The 19,855-nt window shown below is 40.5% G+C and overlaps 1 protein-coding gene across 1 annotated transcript in view; it reads left to right on the forward strand.

Annotated features, from left to right (window-relative positions):
• Window positions 1-19,855, forward strand: part of LOC117821268 (cadherin-4-like) — a 334,441-nt gene that overhangs the window by 226,183 nt on the left and 88,403 nt on the right. The window contains exons 5-6 of the mRNA XM_034695419.1: window positions 973-1,199; window positions 15,452-15,649. Of these exons, the coding sequence (XP_034551310.1) occupies window positions 973-1,199; window positions 15,452-15,649 (425 nt within the window). The remainder of the gene's footprint in view (window positions 1-972; window positions 1,200-15,451; window positions 15,650-19,855) is intronic.

The raw sequence follows: 19,855 nt of genomic DNA on the forward strand, positions 1-19,855 counted from the left end.
AGTAAATGGATGAAACATGAAGTCCACATGCCCTCCTGAACCCTCCTGAAGTCATTCCCCTCAAAATATGTCTTGAAGCACGATGAGACGTTTTAAGGACTGCATTCTTTAGCTGTGGTTTTCATATATGTCTTCAGTTTATCTCATCTCAGATACAAATTGTAGAAAGAAGGGGGGTGGGTCGACTTGTGCAGCAAACATAGTGAAGGCATGATGACCTCATGATGAGGAGCTGAGTCTAGCTGCCAGAGATAACTGCAGAAATAGTAGGAATAGAGCGATTTTGCCTTCAGATTAAAAGCTAAAAGCATGTATTTGTCACTCAGGAAATAGAAAGCCTTGTGTCTTTTGAATACCACAGCACTAGTGGAATCAATATTTCCTGACAGAACAGTACATTTAAAATTTGTATGGATTTGAATGTGCACATAACTGCCAGTATATTTCATTCTGTTTCCCTTTTAGACTTTCTTTTTTGAAGTTAGAGCGGTTTGATGAAGAAGTATGTTTATATTATGACACGACATCTTCTCTGCAATTTATGAAGTTAATTACGAAAACACTCTGCTTGCTTTGCTTAAAAACAAATTAAGTTGCAAGTTCCAGGAAAGACCGGTGTTTCACCCCTTCTGCAGCACAACACACCATCACTTGGCAGTTCATTTTCACATGCAGCAGCTGCAGTGGGAAATTCTCAAGGGTCTTATGCTTGCGATGTTTTGGTCTCTTATTATAGTGCCTTATGGAGTGGAGAGAAGCAAAGTGTCAAAATAAGCGCAGTGGTAAAATCTTTTAAGTAAACACTTCACTGTGTACCTCCCATAGTAAATCGCTGCAGGTGGACTATGTGTGTTTGCAGATCGTGAAACTGCTGTCACATACACCGTCATTACTTTTACTCACTAAGTTGTCACTAAAATAAAATGCTGTACTGAATATATTTAAAACTGTTCTCCATTCTCTGCTCCACAGTGAAGTTTGATGACTGCATGGGCAACAAAGCGGTGGTTTTCCAGAGCAGTGACCCTAACTTCAGCATGCGGACAGATGGGTCCATCTTTGCCCAGGGAGAGGGAGCCAGCCTGGACGAGCCAGTCCAGTTTAAACTGACAGCAAGCGGTCCACACACACAGGTCTGGGAGACTGTGGTCCAACTGGCACTAATAGACCTGCCTTCACCTCAACAAAATGAAAATGAGGTGAGTTCTATATTTCCTGCACATGAGCACACATACCCACACACACACACAGAAATATCATGCTTAAAATTTAAATTAGGATCTCAGAATTTCTTCTTCCTATCAAATTTTTCTCTAGCGGTCTGGTGATAGTAACAGCCCAGAATCAGGTCAAAACTCTGAGGGGTTTCAGAGAGAGGGAGAGAGAGTGGAGCAGGGAAAAGTCACAGCAGCACATGGTTAAAAGTGATAGAATCACATTGCCACTGGGAGAGAGTACTATTCCCCTCAGCCATAAGCTGTTATTGGAAAACATCCTGTGCCTTGGATACCCTGCGGGACCTCGACTCTTCCTCCTCTATTTTAAAGCTGTCAAAGGTCGGGCAAGGACTGAGCAGCCTGTGCTCACCCATCCCTCTGACTACAGAAGTCACAAAGCCAGATCAGAGAGTCAATATCAGCATGAGTGTTAATCAGATTAGGTAACAACAACACACATGATTAAGAGCCTGTGTTCGCAAACGCAGTTTAATCTTCGAAATCTCATACAGGAGGAACGCCAGGAAGCACGCGACAAGATCAACTCTAAATGAGAAAGATGTATCACCGACAAGAATCAACTCGTCTTGATTTTCTTCATAAAGCTGTCTGTAGAAATAACTTAATCAAAAAGAAAAATAGTTGAAGCAGTGATAATATATTTGTAACTGACTGATTGTAGTGCTGAAGTTACTTTCAGTGGTAAACCAACAAAGAATGATTACCCAACTGTAGTTGCCTTCAGCTCTACAGAGCTCTACAGTGGGTATGGAAAGTATTCATACCCCTTCACTTTTGCTACATTTTGTTATGTTACAGCCTTATTCCAAAATTGATTAGATTATTTTTTCCCCTCAACATTCTACGCACAATACTCCATAATGACAAAGTGAAAAATGTTTTGCAGAAATTGTTGGAAATTAATTAAAAATAAAGCACTCAAATATTGCATGTACATAAGTAAATGCTTGTCCTTCTGGAAGGTTCTCCCATCTCCACAGAGGAACACTGAAGCTCTGTCATTGTGACCGTTGGGTAATTGGTCACCTCCCTGACCAAGGCCCTTCTCCCCCGATCGCTCATTTTGGCCAGGCAGCCAGCTCTAGGGAGAGTCCTGGTGTTTGAAAACTTCTTCCATTTACATATCATGGAGACCACTGTGCTCTTTTGGACCTTTTAATGTAGCAGATTTTTTTCTGTACCTTTCCCCAGATCTGTGCCTCGATACAATCCTGTCTCTGAGGTCTACAGACAATTTATTTGAATTCATGTCTTGGTTTGTGCTCTGACATGCACTGTCACCTGTGGGATCTTATAGACAGGTGTGTGCCTTTCCAAATCATGTCCAATCAATTGAATTTACCACAGGTGAACTCAAATCAAGTTGTAGAAACATTTCAAGGATGGTCAGAGGAAACAGGATGAACCTGAGCTCCATTTTGAGTTTCAAAACAAAAGGGTGAATACTTATGTACATGCAATATTTGAGTTTTTTATTTGTAATTCATTTGCAAAACGTTCTACAAAACATTTTCACTTTTTCATTATGGAGTATTGTGTGTAGAATGTTGAGGGGAAAAAAAATATTGAATCCATTTTGGAATAAGGCTGTAACATAACAAAAAAGAAAAAGTGAAGGGGTATGAATACTTTCCATACCTGCCGTATAACTTCTTTGAACTCACTGGTAGCTTGAATGTTGTGGTGCAGTCTCACTGCTCTTAAAATGTCTCATTGTTTCGTTCTTGGCAGCTGTTGTCAGCAGCTTCTTTTGATGTGAAGACAATTGAAAAAATACCTGCACAGCACTAGCAAACAAACAAAATCAGCATTCAGCTGATCAAAGTTGATCATTGCTAAATGATCAACTTTGATCAGCTGAATGCTGATTTTGTTTGTTTGCTAGTGCTGTGCAGGTATTTTTTCCAAAAGATATTTACTGTAGAGTATGATGACTGTAAAATGTGGACTATAGTAGCACTAGTGTATAATACATATCTGTTCTTGGAGGGAAAGAAAGTTTGAACTATCTTCCTCCATGAAGACTTGTGGCCATCGCATTCAGCAACATGCAATTTCTGTGCAGCTGTGTAGCTCTTTCAAGTACCATCTGTTTTTCGCCGTCATGCTAACTACCTGTACGCTAGACAAGCTAAGCCTATGATGGCATTGAGTCGTGAGGCGCAGACAGACTTACTGACCAGTTTGACTTGCATCACCCCCCTCTGCTGATCAATTCTTATCTCAAATTGAAAGAACGCCGTTAGAAAGGGGCCACACTGGTCCACCTTGCTATGGATCCACAATGCTTTCTGCAGCTTAGTTCTGTCCTCTACATGAAATACCTGCCTTTGCATTTCAAACTGGTATGTTGGTAACATCAGTGTATAGGACACAGTTTACTTTTGATATGACAAGTAAGGGATAATGTATGGTTAGCAGGTTGTTATTGGAAAAGGAATCCCAGGGTCTTGACCATCCTGTCCCAGTGATTCCACGTCAGTTAGCATTCCATGGTGATGGATTCTAATCTTTCTGTTGCGGTGGATTTAACATGAAATTGTCCTCATTCAGCTATCCTCTCCGCGAATTGATTTGACGTGACGTGCGATCAGTTTGCCTCTGGTGTTGCTCATGTTAGTGAAAGTTATTAACTGTCGTCAAGGGGTTGTTCAAGGGGTTTGGACCAATCAGAATCAAGCTTCTTACACAACCGGATTGTCAGTAAGAGAGCCGGGTAATAAGTGATGATAACTGATAAAAGCACCCAATTATATAGTATGTGAAGTACAAAGCAGACTTTCAAATCATATTGGACTTTAAGGTTCTGGTTACCATAAACACAACTTCAAACACATGCTAATGTTGCTGTAATGTGTGTACAGGCATTAGTAGGGTAACATTAGCCATATAAAATTAAATGAACATCACATCTCAGTGTTTTCACAGCCGGGTTTTGCTAGCCAAAGTAGCCAAAAATATGTTTTTGCTTAACAGTTTTACAAAGTGTGGAAGGCAGCACAGCCGCTTCATAGGTGGTCACTTTTATGCAGTGCCAAGCCAGACAAACCCTCTCTAACTCATAAGTCAGATATGTAAACACAAAGATCTTGACAACATATAAGATGGATTACCAAGCCCATTTTCGTCTGTGAGATCATCACTTTGAGCACTGAGTTAATCTTGGCCATAATAAACCGTGAACCTTCAAAGTGTGTGTGAGCGAAAGATGAAAACAGTTTTAACTATCAAATTATGTGACGCCAGCAGAGTCTGTTCGACTGTTTGAAATCGTCTGACTTCTCAGGATGATTTAATAGTTTCTTTGGTTATTGGTACTTACAGTAAGCTCTCAAATTCATTTAAAAACCAGAGGAGAGGCAGCTCTCACTCGTTTCTTTGTATGGCAAGAAAGCAGAAGAGATGGCACAAAGTCAGTCAAAGAATCATAGAGACAAAGTAGAGAGGCGGTGTGGGACATCAGCCAACAAAGGCTCTATTAGTGGGAGTGGGTGTAAAGATGAGTATGTTGTTCTGGCTCTGAATAGGTTGGCCTTCATTCTCACATTTTCGTGGCTCAGGCTGCTTCAAATGAATCATTTGTTAGCTTTTGTAAGAGGCTCAGTCTTTAACAGAGATATCAGAGATAAAATGACCAGCTCTCTTCTTAAGTTAATAATAATAATCATAATAAATTGTATTTATTACGCACTTTACATTCTGAACAAATCTCAAAGTGCTACATGACATATTAAAAGGGCAGCAAGAATAAAAACAGGGTTAAAACAGGCAGTAAAATGAAGACTTGTTAAAAACAGTGTAGTTAAATAAAACAAGTAAAAAGCAGCAGGGTATGCCAGATAAAAACTAGGGAAATAAAACTAGGGAAATGCCCTCCGAAACAGAAGTTTTCCATCATTTAAGTTACATATGGATCCTGAGAAAAATGGGCAGAGAGATACAGTTAGACAAGGTCATAGGTCAGAAATACTCTAGCGGCGACAGCTAGATCGGATATCAGTGACAAGGGGACGATATATAGTGCCGATCCATATGGCAGATCTATTCATCTCAGTTCTATGCTTTTCTATGTTTACAATATCTGTTGGTTATGAAGATTAACTCACCAGACTGCTGGTACACATTTATAATCTATGGAATAATGATACTGTCAGTTTGAAAATGTTTACTTTATTTTGGTTTTCAAAGTCAGAAAAGCCTGAAGTTGCCAAAACATGATTATATCCTCACATTAAGGAATAGAGATTGTTAAATCAATACTGGGATTGGATCGGCTAGTATCGGTATCGGCAGATACCAAAGCCCAGGTATTGATATCGGTATCGGGACCTAAAAACTAGGATAGGTGCATCCCTGCTCTTTACGTCACAACTGCTCGATGGCAGCAATATGGCTGCCGCCATCCATTGGCCTCAAAATAGCGCCTCAGAAACATATGGGTGACGTCACGGATACTACGTCCATATTTTAAACAGTCTATGGGAAAAAACTTGTAAGCAGAGAGAGCCAAAAGCAGTGCACTTAAACAAATGTGACGTTTTTTTATGGAAATAGTGCTTTTGTGGCATGCTCTGTTGAATAATATCTTCCAGATGTCTGGGTATCCAGGGGTTGGCTGATATCAAAGCGTGTAGGGTTTTGGGGAGGCAGTGGCATGGAGGGGAAGAGCCGGGACGACTGCCAGCTGGCTACGGCTGATGGCACCAGGGGTGGGGGGCCGCATCTATTTCACACTCCTGTTCACATAGCGTTGGTGTGCATAAGCGTGTGTGTTTGTAGAGCGTGTGAGAGAATTTTATTTGTTTGTGGGAGATTAAGTCGGATCAAGTATGAGTTATGCTAATTTTGCGTTAAATTGTCATTGCTGTCTTTGTTTAGGGCATTAAGTGTCTTATGTTTGCAGCTTATAGTTTTTATCTGTGGTAAGTGCAGGGTTGCATGTCAAAAACAGTATTCAGCTCACTGTGCTGGATCAAGGGAATAACACACTCTGTAAATCTCTGGAATCTGGTGAGCTGTGGTTAAGAATTCTGATATCTGACTCCAGTTTCCTTCTGCTCCTTATCCTCCATCTGTCATGATAGTTTCAATATCTGTGCAGATATCTCCGCTTAACCTGTTTTTTTTAATCAATTTCATCACCTTCCTGTACTTTCTCCCTTTCTATGTAAGTGCGAATAAGAAAAAAGAAATGAGAGCTGCAGGGTTTGATCAGAATTACACCACAGCTAGAGAAAAGCTCACTTAAGCCTTTTGTAACAGTGATGGGCACAGCTCTCTCTCAATCTCTCTTTGTCTTTTTCTCCGTTTTTTTCCCCTTCATCTCTTTCTCTCTAGTTGTCTCCCCAGGGAACTCACTAGTACCTGTTAGCATGTGTAGATAAAAGGATCTGGAGGAGGCGGAGGGGGAGTGTGGGGGGGTCACATCTGCTTCTTAAAACCTGTCTCCTCATCCCCCTCATTCTATCTAAAACATGTTCCTCCTCACCTCTCACAACCGATCTGGTGGGATGTGGGACATCCATCCCCTGCAGTCAACCCCACTAAGCCTTCCCCTCTCTGAAGAAAAAGAATACATTTGTCCAGACCCGGCTCACATCTGTCTCATCCCACTCTGCTGACAAACCCTGTTTGTGCAAACGGGCATGTTGTGCTTGGCAGAGGTTGGTCTCCTGAATATGGACTGAAGGGAAAGGATCATGTGCATGTTTCAGCGAACCTGTCACACACTGCAGTGAACACAGGATGTAGCAACATGTGTGTTTGGACAGTTGGTGTGTTTCTAAAACAAACTGGGAACACAGTACAAGGGGAGGGTGGGAATTGGTCCTTTTTTTAAGGTCGTGAGTAAGAGATTCATTTTTGTATTCCTCTGTTTCAGGGTTTTTGCTCCCTTTGTGGCCATAAGGGGACATGCTGCTTAGATTAAAACAAAAGCTAATTTTCACACTTTTACTCTCATTTTGTGACAGTTAATGAACTTAAAGTTTACCAACTGCTTTCTCAAAATGGAAGAAATATGAAGTTTATCCAAAATGTGCTCCAATAGGCACAGACTTGCAGCTCAAAACCAAACTGTCATTAAATTTATTATTTTTCAGGTAGATTTGCTCAAAGTCTGACTAATTTCACCACTGTCAACCAATGTTTTGAGACAATGGCACCAAGAATACTGACAAAGTGACCAATCAGCTGGTTTATCATGTTGAGTATTTGCAACACAACGTCAGATACTTCTCAAGATAATTGGTGAAACAACTTCAAAAGACTTCCTATGTTGCTTTCAGTTCCCAGTCATGGAAATAGATAACTAAAGGCTAGCAGATTGGTCATATCATCATAAAAGGTCTTAATATGTCTTTTTGAAGTACCAAAATACATTGGAGTTGGACTGAAATGACCATTTCACGGCTGAAGAAGCACTTTGAAAAAAATAGATCCAATATTTTTGAGTAACTTCCAGACGATGTTGATTTACCAAAATGTTTGCCGTCTTTATTTGCAAATAACTTTTCTTAATTGTGTGTCAAAGTTTCCACTATCGCTAATCATGAAATTCGACTGTAGCAGAAGATGAAAGCCAAATATTTTCTTCCAAAACTTCTGCTAATCTGATGCCACTAACTGGGCTAGGTCTAAATTCAGGAACTTCATCAGAGTGACTCTGGAGGCCAAACCTTGTCATGAAAACACAGCTTTGTATCTCTCTTTAATGACGATAGTGAAACTGCATCATATTTTATGGATTCCATATTTTCAGGACTTCCCTCTGATGGCAGCTCTCCTTGTACTCTTAGTGATGACAGAGTATCAGATGTATAGGTTGTTTCTCTTTTGTGGCTGAGGAGATGTAGGAAGGTCAGTTAGCCTTGACTGGAAGGTTGAGGAGCATTAGTATTAACACCAGTAACATGGAAGCTTTGAGCAGCCAATAGTGAGGTTTCAAGCCTGGGAGGGTGGTGGCCTCAGAGGGAGATAGATCTCTGTACCATAACATTCCTCTGTCTTAATTGATGCTTAAGTAATGCATAATATACTACCACACAAACTGCTTTGGAAACACAGTTAGAAACTGGCTGAAGTGGGACTTTAAAGTATAACACTTAAAATTTGAAACCATTGGATCGTCCAAGATTTGTAGGCGTTAGACTCAAGGTTTTCTTCTCCTTGTGCCCAGATGGAGAAGAAAATTCTATCTTCCTTTGAACGTAATGCAAAACTGTGATCTCCTCTACTACCTCAATCCTCTACTTGCGTTCCCACCTCTCTTTTTGCATTGTTACTGATAGGGATACTGACCGGTTACTGACCGGTTTTTGTTTGTGTCATCACAACATTCTGTTCCGAAATTGCCCTTTTGGGCTAACTTTGGTGGCCGAATTTTCGGTGCACCCCTAGTTACTGAGAGTGCCCTGGGTTGCACCACACATGAAGTCTAATGAAACCGGACACCTCAGCCTCACACCCTACAATCCCACTCGCCCACATAAACACGTACACAGCATATGCAGTTTGCTTTGACACATTTCTTTTAAAGCAGCCTTAAAAGCCTTTCTCCTGAGCGTCCACGTAATGTCAGCCTTGAAAGCATTGTTTTGGATGGCATATACAATCCAACACTCTGAGGGATCTTGACCAGGCGAGAACAAACAGAGGGAGACAAAGAGAAAACACTTTTTATAGACTGCATGGTACAGGACCCTCAACTTTCAATGTGTGCCAGGAGCCATTCCCATCTTCAAGCGCTGCAGCCTGCTCCTGTGTTCTGTTTATTTTTATTCTCAAATGTCAACTGCTGCGGAGCAACTGGCTACATACTGCACAGAAGTAAAAGAAAATGAAATATTGGAGGAGGTATTAAAAACAGAAGCCTCTTTATATGTAAATGTATGGTGACTGAACCTCTTTCTCTTATGCTCTCCAATTCACAAGGCCAGATTTTTCTTGTACTCTGACATGAACAGCCTCCCACCTACCCCCCCTCCACACACACACACACACACACACACACACACACACACACACACACACACACACGCACACACACGCACACACACGCACACGCACATGCACACAAGCAAACATATACGTTCATGAACACAGTGATGGAGCCTGCACATATATTCTCCATTCTCTGCCTTCACAGTTTTTTGTTTTTTTTTACTATAATGGAACCGAACAGTTTTCTCTATCATCTCTGGTGAGTGGTTTCCAATTGTTTTCTTTTTTCCTCTGAGCCCTGTCTCCCATCACCATCCATTCTCTTTTAGACCACACTCGTGTAGAGATTTACAGTTATATCAAAGCTACTTTGGTGTCCAGTCTGAGAGATACCTCCATTCAGACTTTACAAAGTTGCAAAAGTATGTTTTTTTTAAATATTCGAACAAACTTGTTCAAATTACCTGAATGTAGGACAGGTTTTCTATTTCCTTCAAATACATCTGAGAAATGAGTTGTCTAATATTCAGGGTGTAGACTTTTGAATGCCAATATATGTTCACAGTGGACGGTGTTACTTATCTGTAAAGCAAGTGTAGTCTGCTCCTCGGTAATGCCAGCCGTCACTCATAACTATCGTAGTGACAAAGATTGAGAAACACAGTGATGATGAGAACAATGTGGCTCAAAAGCAGGCCAGATTTCACATCAACTGAAGTGGAGATATGATGCAGATTTTAAGATAATTGTTGTCAATGCAGCAGAAATATCAACCAACTGCCAAGCAGCCAAGAAATTTGGTGTCACAGGGTGTGATGTCCGATGGCGAGCCCAAAATAGTCAACTTAAAATGTTGTCCTCAAAGCAGCCGCTTTTGAGACATTGACAGCGGAGTGTGTGAGCATGTTATTGAAAAACTGGTCAAAGATATGTCCATTATCACAAACATCATCCAGCTTTAAACCTGAGACTGATGGCCTTATAACTGATAAACAACATTTTTTTTAGATGTATTATTTTTCAGAATTGGTAACATTGGTGACTATTGTGACCATAGACTGTATATATAATGGACAGCATCGCTCCACCTTTTCCCATTGTATGGTTTTGAAGCCAAAATATCCTGTTCCAGAACACTGTCATCTTGTACATTTTCTGCAGCCAGAGTCTGTGCTGTAGGGAATTTGTACCGTGTACCGTCCTGAGGTCTTATGGAGTTTCTCTCTACAGCAGCTGTCAATCAAAGTAAAACTGGATGTAAAACCTTGTTTTTTAACCTCTAATAACTAACGAAAAATAAACTTTTCAGAAAAAAGAGGCCTTGAACACAAAACAGTCAAATAATAACTACATATCACCACAGCATACGGATGTGAGAAACATTCGTACTACGTGTATTTATTAAGTTTGACCGCAGCCCCATTCAAATGTATGGGGGAGACAGAGTTTTTGACCTACACTGCAGCCAGCCGCTAGGGTGAGCAGTTTTTGTGGCGGCCTCACTTGAGCTGAAATTTGAATACAATTTAAATTTAACTGTTTGCTTTAAAAAATACTGGAAACTATTTTATATACAGCTCTCATAATCAGGATCATCTGATACTTAAACATTTACAATATTTAAATGTAAAGATGAAAGTTAAAACAATTTTACATAATTTTTTTATTTTATTTGTTACTTTGTTTTTCTCTCTGTCTGTTTCACTTTTGGCTCGACTGCATGTCATTTGTATGAGAGGCCTTATGGGCATGAATCTACGCTTTCTCACAGACACACTACTACATTCTCATACATACACCACTATACTCACTGACACACACACATCCCTACACTCTCTCACACACAGCACTAAACTCTCTCACACAAACACAGCACTATGCTCTCTCACACACACCACTATGCTCACACACACACAACTAGTACGCATATAAGCCCTGATTTAAAAAAAAATAGAATGACAGTGAATGTAAGCGAGCATGATAGACTCTGTGAGTGAGAGTACCGGTCTGTGTGAGAGAACTTGATTGAAACGGAAGTGCACTAGAATTCTCAGTTTCTGATTGGCTTATGCGTAAAAGGCCCGCCCTTGTCGTAGTCATGGAGATTTGGAGATATGTCTGAACTGAACGCAGTCCTTGGCCTCATACAGAACTTTTTAAACCCAGCTCTGAAGAGCCTCAGCATTTTCTTCGTCCGTTGCAGCGTTAGAGAAGGCTGACGGATTTGCTCTAGCGTTTCTGACATTGAAGTCACAATGGTAGGGGATTTTAAAATGTTCTGTATGAGGCCAAAGGCTTTGTTCAGTTCAGCCATAAAATCTCCATGACTACGACGAAGGCGGGCCTTTTCCTCATAAGCCAATCAGAAACTGAGAATTCAATTTAAATCCCATTTTTCCCAAGAACTGGTAGGGGTGAATGTTGGAATAAAGTAGCAGGAGATTACAGCAGCAGTTGAACTTTAGTACCCTTATTTCTAAGGCAGGTGTAAAAAAATCCACTACTTATCCCTGTTCCTGCAGTTATTAAAAGGAAGCAATTTGTGGTTACTTTGCCTAATTTTCCCTTTTTTGTCCACATGTTATCCAGTGCTGGTTTATCTTGATGTAATCCTCAAATAATATGCTATTTAATCTCAGTGTGTAGCTGTATCCAGAGAGAAATAACTACTCTCATCAGACCACCATGTGTAAATAATTTGGTTAGATAAATGTTAAAATATTCTCTCCTGTTCTGTCCCTGAAGAGTTCACAATAGAGACATGAAGAGAGGATTTGTCGTGGCCTGATGTTGAGGAGCGTTTCCTTGCTGAAGCTCAGTGCTGCTGTTTTTACCTGCTGCTTCCCCATCAGCCTAACACAGCCCAGTGCTCAAGGAATCACTGTTTTTGAGACAAGCTGTCAGGATCCACTGACTGGGAGGAGAGACGGAGAGGAAAACAATAATACTGCAAGAGAAGGGCAAAGGGATAGCTCAGGGGGGAAGTGATTGAGACAGTGAGTGAAACTGGTCCATAGCAGCTATGGACCAGTTTCACTCACTGTCTCAAGAAGTGATGTTTGTGACTGAATCCTGAGATGTTTTTACCGGCTTGTAACCCCAAGATATGTTGGTAAACTTACTGCAGACAACTTTCCAGATTGTCTGTTTAATGTAACCTCAAGGTCACCTCCATACAGCACATGCATAAAGCCTTGAGGACACCAAACCTGCTGTAATAAAGCCGTGAGATGTCAGACACTATTTGACCTCAACATGGAGGCGTCAATCTGTAATGTACTTGGACTTAAGAAGCAATATATGTTATCATCTCCACTCTAGTGCTTTAAATAGCCCTGAAGGGCGTATTTAAAACTATCTTACTCCATTTTCAATTACTTTAACTTATATCTACATCCACCCTGGAAGCATATGTTATGCAGCAGAATCTCGTTTTGCAGTATTTTCACATTAATTTAAACAGGTGATGTGGCTGATAGCATCAGCATTTGATATAGCTCCGCTGACTCCTGGGTGAGTTAATGTTCATGACGGAGATGGAAAATGGGCTTCTTTCGAGCTCCTTATTTGAGCATCTTTCAAAAAGACAGGTTTGTGGTGGTCATTTCTCTCTGCCTGCAGGGAGTGTGTGAGAGGAGTGCATGATGGGAGACTATTGTATGATTGAAGCTTGTGTCTGTGACTCAGCTGTCACTGTCTGCTGAGAGAAGCTGTAAATCCTGCCTCAGACATGCTCTGCGTTAATAGACTTTTTATACCCGTTGTAAATGACATAGTCTGTGTTTTATGGTCTCTTCCACATATATGCAGCAATACAGTCTATACATAAAGACTCAGATGTAATTCAGAGACTTCAGATCTCTGTGCTCATACATCTCTGTTCTGCTCAGGCATCATGCATGATATCACCAATGTATTAAGGTTTAGGATGTCAGCATCATTTAACACACAGTGTTTGTCAATTAGGTGGCTTATTGTAGGAAGACAACTTTATGCCTTTAAGAATTTAGAGCTTTTATTACTGCTTCTAAGAAGCATTTCGCTTTGAGAAGTGTTACAGCCACACAGTCTGAGTTACATAAAGGAAGCAGGCAGAGTGCTTCATCTCAGGGAAATTGTATTATTAACAAAAAAAAGCATTTGAGCATGTAACACTATTTACTTTATATTTTATAATCTAATTGTCTGTAGTCAAGCTGTTATAGCAGGGGTGTCAAACTCATTTCAGTTCAGGGGCCACATTCAGCCCAAGTAGGCCGGACCTTTAAAATCACAACAATAACCTATAAATAACAAAAACTCCAAATGTTTCCTTTTGTTTTAGTGCAAAAAAGTACAAGTACATTCTGAAAATGTTCACATTTAATGAACTATCTTTCTACAAAAACAGCTGTTGTATTTTTTCCCATGATGAGTCTCACAGTGGGGTTGAATATGATATTCTTTAAGCACTGAAACCTGCTGCAAACACACCAAGCATACAGGTTTCTAATGCACCTGACACAGAGAGTGTTAGGTTTACAGCAAAATAACACATAGATTATAATACTGAAGAAGGTAAAGTTGACCTTTATGGACCCCCCTGCTCCAGCATGAACAGTTTTCTAGCTGGACAGTGTTGTATGCAGGGGTCCAAGTCTTTTAATTTCCATCGGAATATGCAAACTGCAAATATTTTCCCAGAGCAGTTCAGGTGCCCGCTGTCAGCCGTTTGATTGTAGAAAAAATTTGAAATAGCAGTTACTTTTATTGAAAAATTGCAGTTGATGTCTTCTCTGTAAATTCATAAGTCATCCAGTGGGCCAGATTGAAACCTCTGGCGGGCACTCCTGTGTTGTAGTGTCTTCAGTATACACAAGGATCTTATCTTATTTTTAGTGACACCGTGCACACATTTTCTAGTCAGCATCTGTCTTGATAAAAATGTATGTTTTTTTATTTAAATTTTAATTAGAGCAATTAAATGTTTTTGTTATTTTTTAAATCGCTGAATTTCAATCGTTAATCTCAACACATCACATTTCTAAACATGTTAAAAAAAATTATTTGCATTTCAAAACAGTTTTCAAGTCCATTTTAACAGTTTAAATATTTCTTAGAAGTGTCTTCATTTGTAAATGCACTGACATATCCTTGATGATCTTGGCTTTTTAATGTATTAATCAAATAATTGCTGCATCTAATTGCATCAGCGTGCAAACCTGAGGATGTCTTCCATATTGTTGACCAGCCTTCAGTCACTTTCCATCCATCTAGCAAGCGCTGTAGTTAACGTCTTCAATGTAATGTCATCCACAGGTCTGCAGTGGCTTGCACACTCCAAAATTGTCCCCTATCAGTTTTTGTGATGAGGTTTCTCAGCGACGTCAGTCTGATTAGCTGTGCCTGCATGCTTAGCTCTTGGTGGTAGCTCAAACTCCTCATACTTTGGTGATATTTTTAGCCCTCAAAGTGCATATCAATTTTGACTTGTTAACTGAGCCATCTAGGAGTATTTCAGAGTAAAATGTGCCGTGCAAAAGCACAGTGACATCATTATTTTCATCTTGGCAGCAGCAGCAGGAGGAAAGAGTAAGTTGCTGCAGCAAGTTGACTACGGTGTGCAAAAATGGGACAAAATAGCACAGGGTTTAAAGAATAATGCAGTAATTTCAGACCATAATCACATCCTACTACAGAGGCTGTTCCTTAGATGGTACACTATACAGTGTAATTTTGTATAGCACTGTATTTGGGCAGTAATAGGTGTGTAAATGATGGCGGCCAAGCTTATTAATCGATACATAGGAGGAGAAAGACTAACGGTGAACAATTGAGTTAGTACTGCAGCCTGTCTTTGTTAAAACTGCCTCACACACTCTTCTCACCAGAGTTACACTCTCAGAAAGTAATGAGACAGTATACTACAGTTTCTGATGGTCATTGAGGCTTTTTCAGAGCCACCACCAAGGCAACGTTGAATGTAACAACCATAGAAAAAATCACACCATGAAAAATGAAGGTATAGAGTCATTTCCACTAGTACCCGTTTTTCCTGATCCACAGCACAAAAGAAGAAAAGCTGCAGCCATGGCAGCTCACTGTCCAAAAGCCCTAATTCTCTAACATCATCTCATTTTACTCAAATATGAACTTTTCAACATGAGTCAAACCTGGTTCACAATATTTAAATGTTACTGTTGTCCTCTGAACTTCTGTTTTGAGGAGAATATGACTTTACATCACATCAGTGACTCTCCGCCTGCTAAATAAAGCCTTGTGTTTTCTTGAAGGTCACCAGCGAAGAGGGGAAAGTCGCAGAGAGAAAAGAGAAGAAGGACGCATTCCAAGCTCCCCCTCCAGTCATCAAGTTCTCAGGATCCCCCCTGAATAGCTCCAAGGTTCTCCACAGACAGAAGAGGGACTGGGTGATCCCACCGATAAACGTGGCGGAGAATTCTCGAGGACCGTTCCCGCAGATGCTCGTCAGCGTAAGCGACGCATTTGAAGTTGCCAATTTCTGATTTCTTCTCCTCCTGAATTAACAGCTGGGATTCCTCAAGGGTCCTTCACTGCAAACGCTGATTGTGGGTTCGTGATGGACAGTGATGAAAGAAAGACATACATTAGCATATTTGGTTTGTTCTCCACGTCCTCACAGATAATTATGTTGTGTTTCCCTGATGTAATTATAGCCACAAAATCTTTAGGTACTTAAACCGCCCTGAGAAGTTTTCCCTTCAGACACAGAGCGAGCTCCACAACAGCTAAGCAGCTGAACTCTCCCACAGTGTGAGGTCCATTGGGCGCTCAGTGAAACAAATGATTATTTCAGCTCTTTCATGCAACCTTTCTTTCCTTTATCAGGCTACTTCAGAAAGGTTGCCTGAAGTTCAAAACTATCTCTATACCTCCTTTATAATAATACAATTTGTCACACAATCTTTACTGAGGCTATAATACTGGGCCTCCAGAGGGATATGAGAAATAAGAATAAAAAGCTGCTGTAGAAGCCAAAATCAGCAGAACAGAGGGCCATCCCCTTTACCTCACTAAGGACATGATGGTTTCAACTTACTAAATCAGAGATAATACTGAGAAAAGTCATCTGCATCCATATTAAGTAGCACCTCAGCTGCTGAAGCCTAATCATTATTCAGAAACTCTCCTCTTATTTAGCATTCAAGATTAGAAAGTGCAACAGAAACTGACTCCCATCAAATTTCATTTTTGCGAAACTGCTAGTTTTAATAAGTACAGAATATAAACACAGCACGGTGGGGGTTTGAGGTCGGGCCTGTACAAGTCAGTCAGAGAGAGAGAGAAAAAAAAACCCACACTATGAATAAATAAAATGTTGTGTAAACGTGGTGTTGTGTAAAAGCTGGAGCTGCACAGTTTTTAAAATTCAGAGATTCTGTCACAGCAGAATGCTCACTGTGCCTCCCTCAAAGCAAAGCTCTGGACTCCAAGCCTGTCGTGAGCACTGTAATTCATCAAAAAAACATCATTCCAAAAGACCGCTGCTACATTCCCTACTCCCACTTTCTCGTTATCATGAATATCTAACCATCTTTTTTTCCTGGCTGTTTACAAAACTCTCACACTTTATCTCCTTTTGTTCTTAAATTGTGCAAAAGAAGCATTTTTTTTTCTCTTTTGAAAGTCTTCATTGTTGTTGTTTTTTTAAAACAAGGCTTCATCCGGTCTCCCGGGTAAATCCTGCAGAGTTGCTTGAAGGAAAAAATATTTTTTTCAAATAGTGAAACAAAAACATCAAGCCAGAGAGTAGAGAGTTTGTAAGTCTTTGTTTCGGAGTTGAAGTGCTTCTACAGTTGGAGTGTGTCCCATCAGCTGGGCTCTGTGTGGCTCTCTTATCTGAGCCTGCTGAGCCCTTCAGTGCTGCTACAGCAACCACAAACCGTCCAGACAGTTCTTCTGCATCCATGAGCTGGTCCAAACCCAGAGAGGGAGAGACAGAGGCAGGGCAGAGAGAGAGAGAGAGAGAGAGCGAGAGACAGAGAGACACACGAACATTTGGGAGTATAGTGTGTAGCCAAACACAATCCACTTTGTGCAGTAAATAAGTCCGTCAGGGGCTGGTGGATTGCTGAGAGTGGAGCGTTCAGAGCGGAGGAGAAGTGATGCGTGTTGATGCCTCTGTTGAGCTCTCCAGCTCCCGTCTTTCTCTTTAATGATGACTGGAGGGCAGGCCGGGCCATACTGAGAACTCCAGATTTTTAACAAGGCAACAGCTCTTGGGGCTGGATGGCATGGGGATCATTTTGGAATACTTATTGTTAATATGTTTAGGACACTTTTATAACTGCTTGTGTACTCTGTTGAGAATTCAGGCTTGTGTGAGTGTGTGTAATTTTGCTCAGTGTTGTGCTCACTCAAAGAAAACAAAGATCCAACACTTTAAAGTAAAAAAGAAGGCAGAAATTACATTTTCCTCCGTCTGACATTTGATATGTTAATCACATTTAATCACAATCGAGTCCTCTATGGAACATGTTCCAAAACAGAGCCTGCACTCTCTTGTTCTCTCATCTCCCTCCCTGTGTCTCTCCAACTGTGCCATTACTCAGTGCTCTGTGTGCTGTGGCTGTGTGATGCCTCCCCTAATGGCCTGTGAAGTCAGTCCCTTTCCTAATGGGCTGTTCTGTCATCCAGCACAGTGCTGAGTGACATGTAGGCAGCGGTCTTCCCTACCATCCCTCCGCTTTTCTCCCCACGCTGACCAAGTTGCCATCAGTTGGACAGGCTGGGTGACAGCAGCCCTCACCTGCATCTCCACAGGTCTGCAGCTCTGTCACTTTGATCAGGTCGCCCCACGATCAGGCAGGTGTCAGGACAGAAGCCCCAGTGACTGGCCTCTGGAGCTTACAGTCTGACATGGCTCGAGGGAAATGATGACTGCTTAGGTTAATTCGTGGCAGGACTGTCTTCCTGTTGTTCTCTGAAGCCAAGACAGTGTCAGAGCTCAGTGAGATGTTATTGACTGCTCCTTATTAATAGCACCGCGGAAATAATTGCTCCGGCACTTCAGACTCTTCCACTGTACTTCAAGAAGGACTGCAAGTCCTGTAACTCTGTGGCTTAATATAAAACCCTATCAACCTGTACTTTCACCGAGTTGTACTGAATGTAGCCTGTTGTTTGCAACACTAGTTTCTTCTCTTTTTTGGTCAGCTCAGTCAATTGACAGCAGTGCTGTCTTACAACCACAGTTGTAGCAACAAAAAACACAGCTAGTAAAAACTAGGGTTGCAAAGGGGTGGAACATTTCCGGTAAATTTCCATGGGAAGTTAAGCTGGGGAATTTTGGAAATATTCCAAATTGGACATTTTCCATGAGAATTTATGGGAATTAACTGGGAATTGAGGGTAATTTAATGGAAAGGTATCATATCCAAGCATAAATATTTGTTTTGTTATAAGCAGACATCCATCCAAAATAATACAATTAAATTTGATAATTGTAAATTAAACATTAGTACCATACATCAACTTTGTTAAATGTATTACCACATGATATCATCAAAACTGACTCCACTTTGTGTGGTTCACAGGCTCAAATGTGTGGCTTCAATAGTCTTGTGATCTGGGCTCAAAAGTGTGGTCGAGGAGTCTAGAAATCATGTGTGCATGTGATGGAGGCATGCACAGTGCATGTAGGGGATGTGGTCTCAATAGCCCTGCAGTAAGCAGTGATGCTATGTGCATGTGATTGAGGAATAGAATAGATATTCAACTGTACTTCCATGAAATCTGGTTGTTTTAGTCAGGATTATGCTAAAATATATTTCCCCAACTATATTTAAGTTCCCTATTAAGAGCCAACCTTCAATGTAGTAAATTCCTGGTTTATTCCTGTGTATTCCCATAAATTCCTGTTAAATCCCTGAATTTTGCAACCCTAGTAAAAACAGTAGTAAAAACTAGCATACACATTGAATTAAAAAAGAAAAAGGGTTCTTCTTATACTTATCTGATTAAGACAAATTAATCTGATCAATTTAAACCTACCACTAGCTTTATTAGCTTTATTCTCGAGATGTTATGATCTGCACATAAATGTAGAGTTTAATTGGTTGAATAGTTCATGCAGTCATAATTGGTTGAATAGTTCATGCAGTCATAACGACATTTACCACTCTAATTCATTTACATTATGCCAGAAAACAGAAGAAATAATAGTGATGATGCATGTTTATGTAAGTAGCATTAGCATAAACACAGCATACAGCGTACTGCTCTCTGTAAGTTCTGTGAGTGTGGAGCTCAGGTCAACCTAAGCTTCTGTCAATCTGCTCTATAAGCTGCTAGTGTGTTTTGTAAACCATTCTCAAACACTGGGACAAGAAAAAATGAGCATAGTGTACTTTCCCCAGGTGAGTTTAATACAAACCTAATCATATACAGCAAGATCTCATTGAAATGTCCCAGATCTTCCACTGTACCTACAGCCATTCTTCTTCTATGAACTGAGCTATAAGCAAGCCTGGCTGTGCTTGAGGAATACAGAGAGCTCACAGACTGCAGATAAGCAGACCTACAGCCTCTTAACATAAAAAAACATTAAAGCATATAACATTAAATGGATGAAAGTATGAGTGTAACCAGTAGTAATTAATTTGAGTAGGAATAAAGAGTATGCTGCCTTAAAACTACTCAAACAAGTAGGCTACAAT

The sequence above is a fragment of the Notolabrus celidotus genome, chromosome 11 (genome assembly GCF_009762535.1).
Source record: "Notolabrus celidotus isolate fNotCel1 chromosome 11, fNotCel1.pri, whole genome shotgun sequence".
NCBI lineage: Eukaryota > Metazoa > Chordata > Actinopteri > Labriformes > Labridae > Notolabrus > Notolabrus celidotus.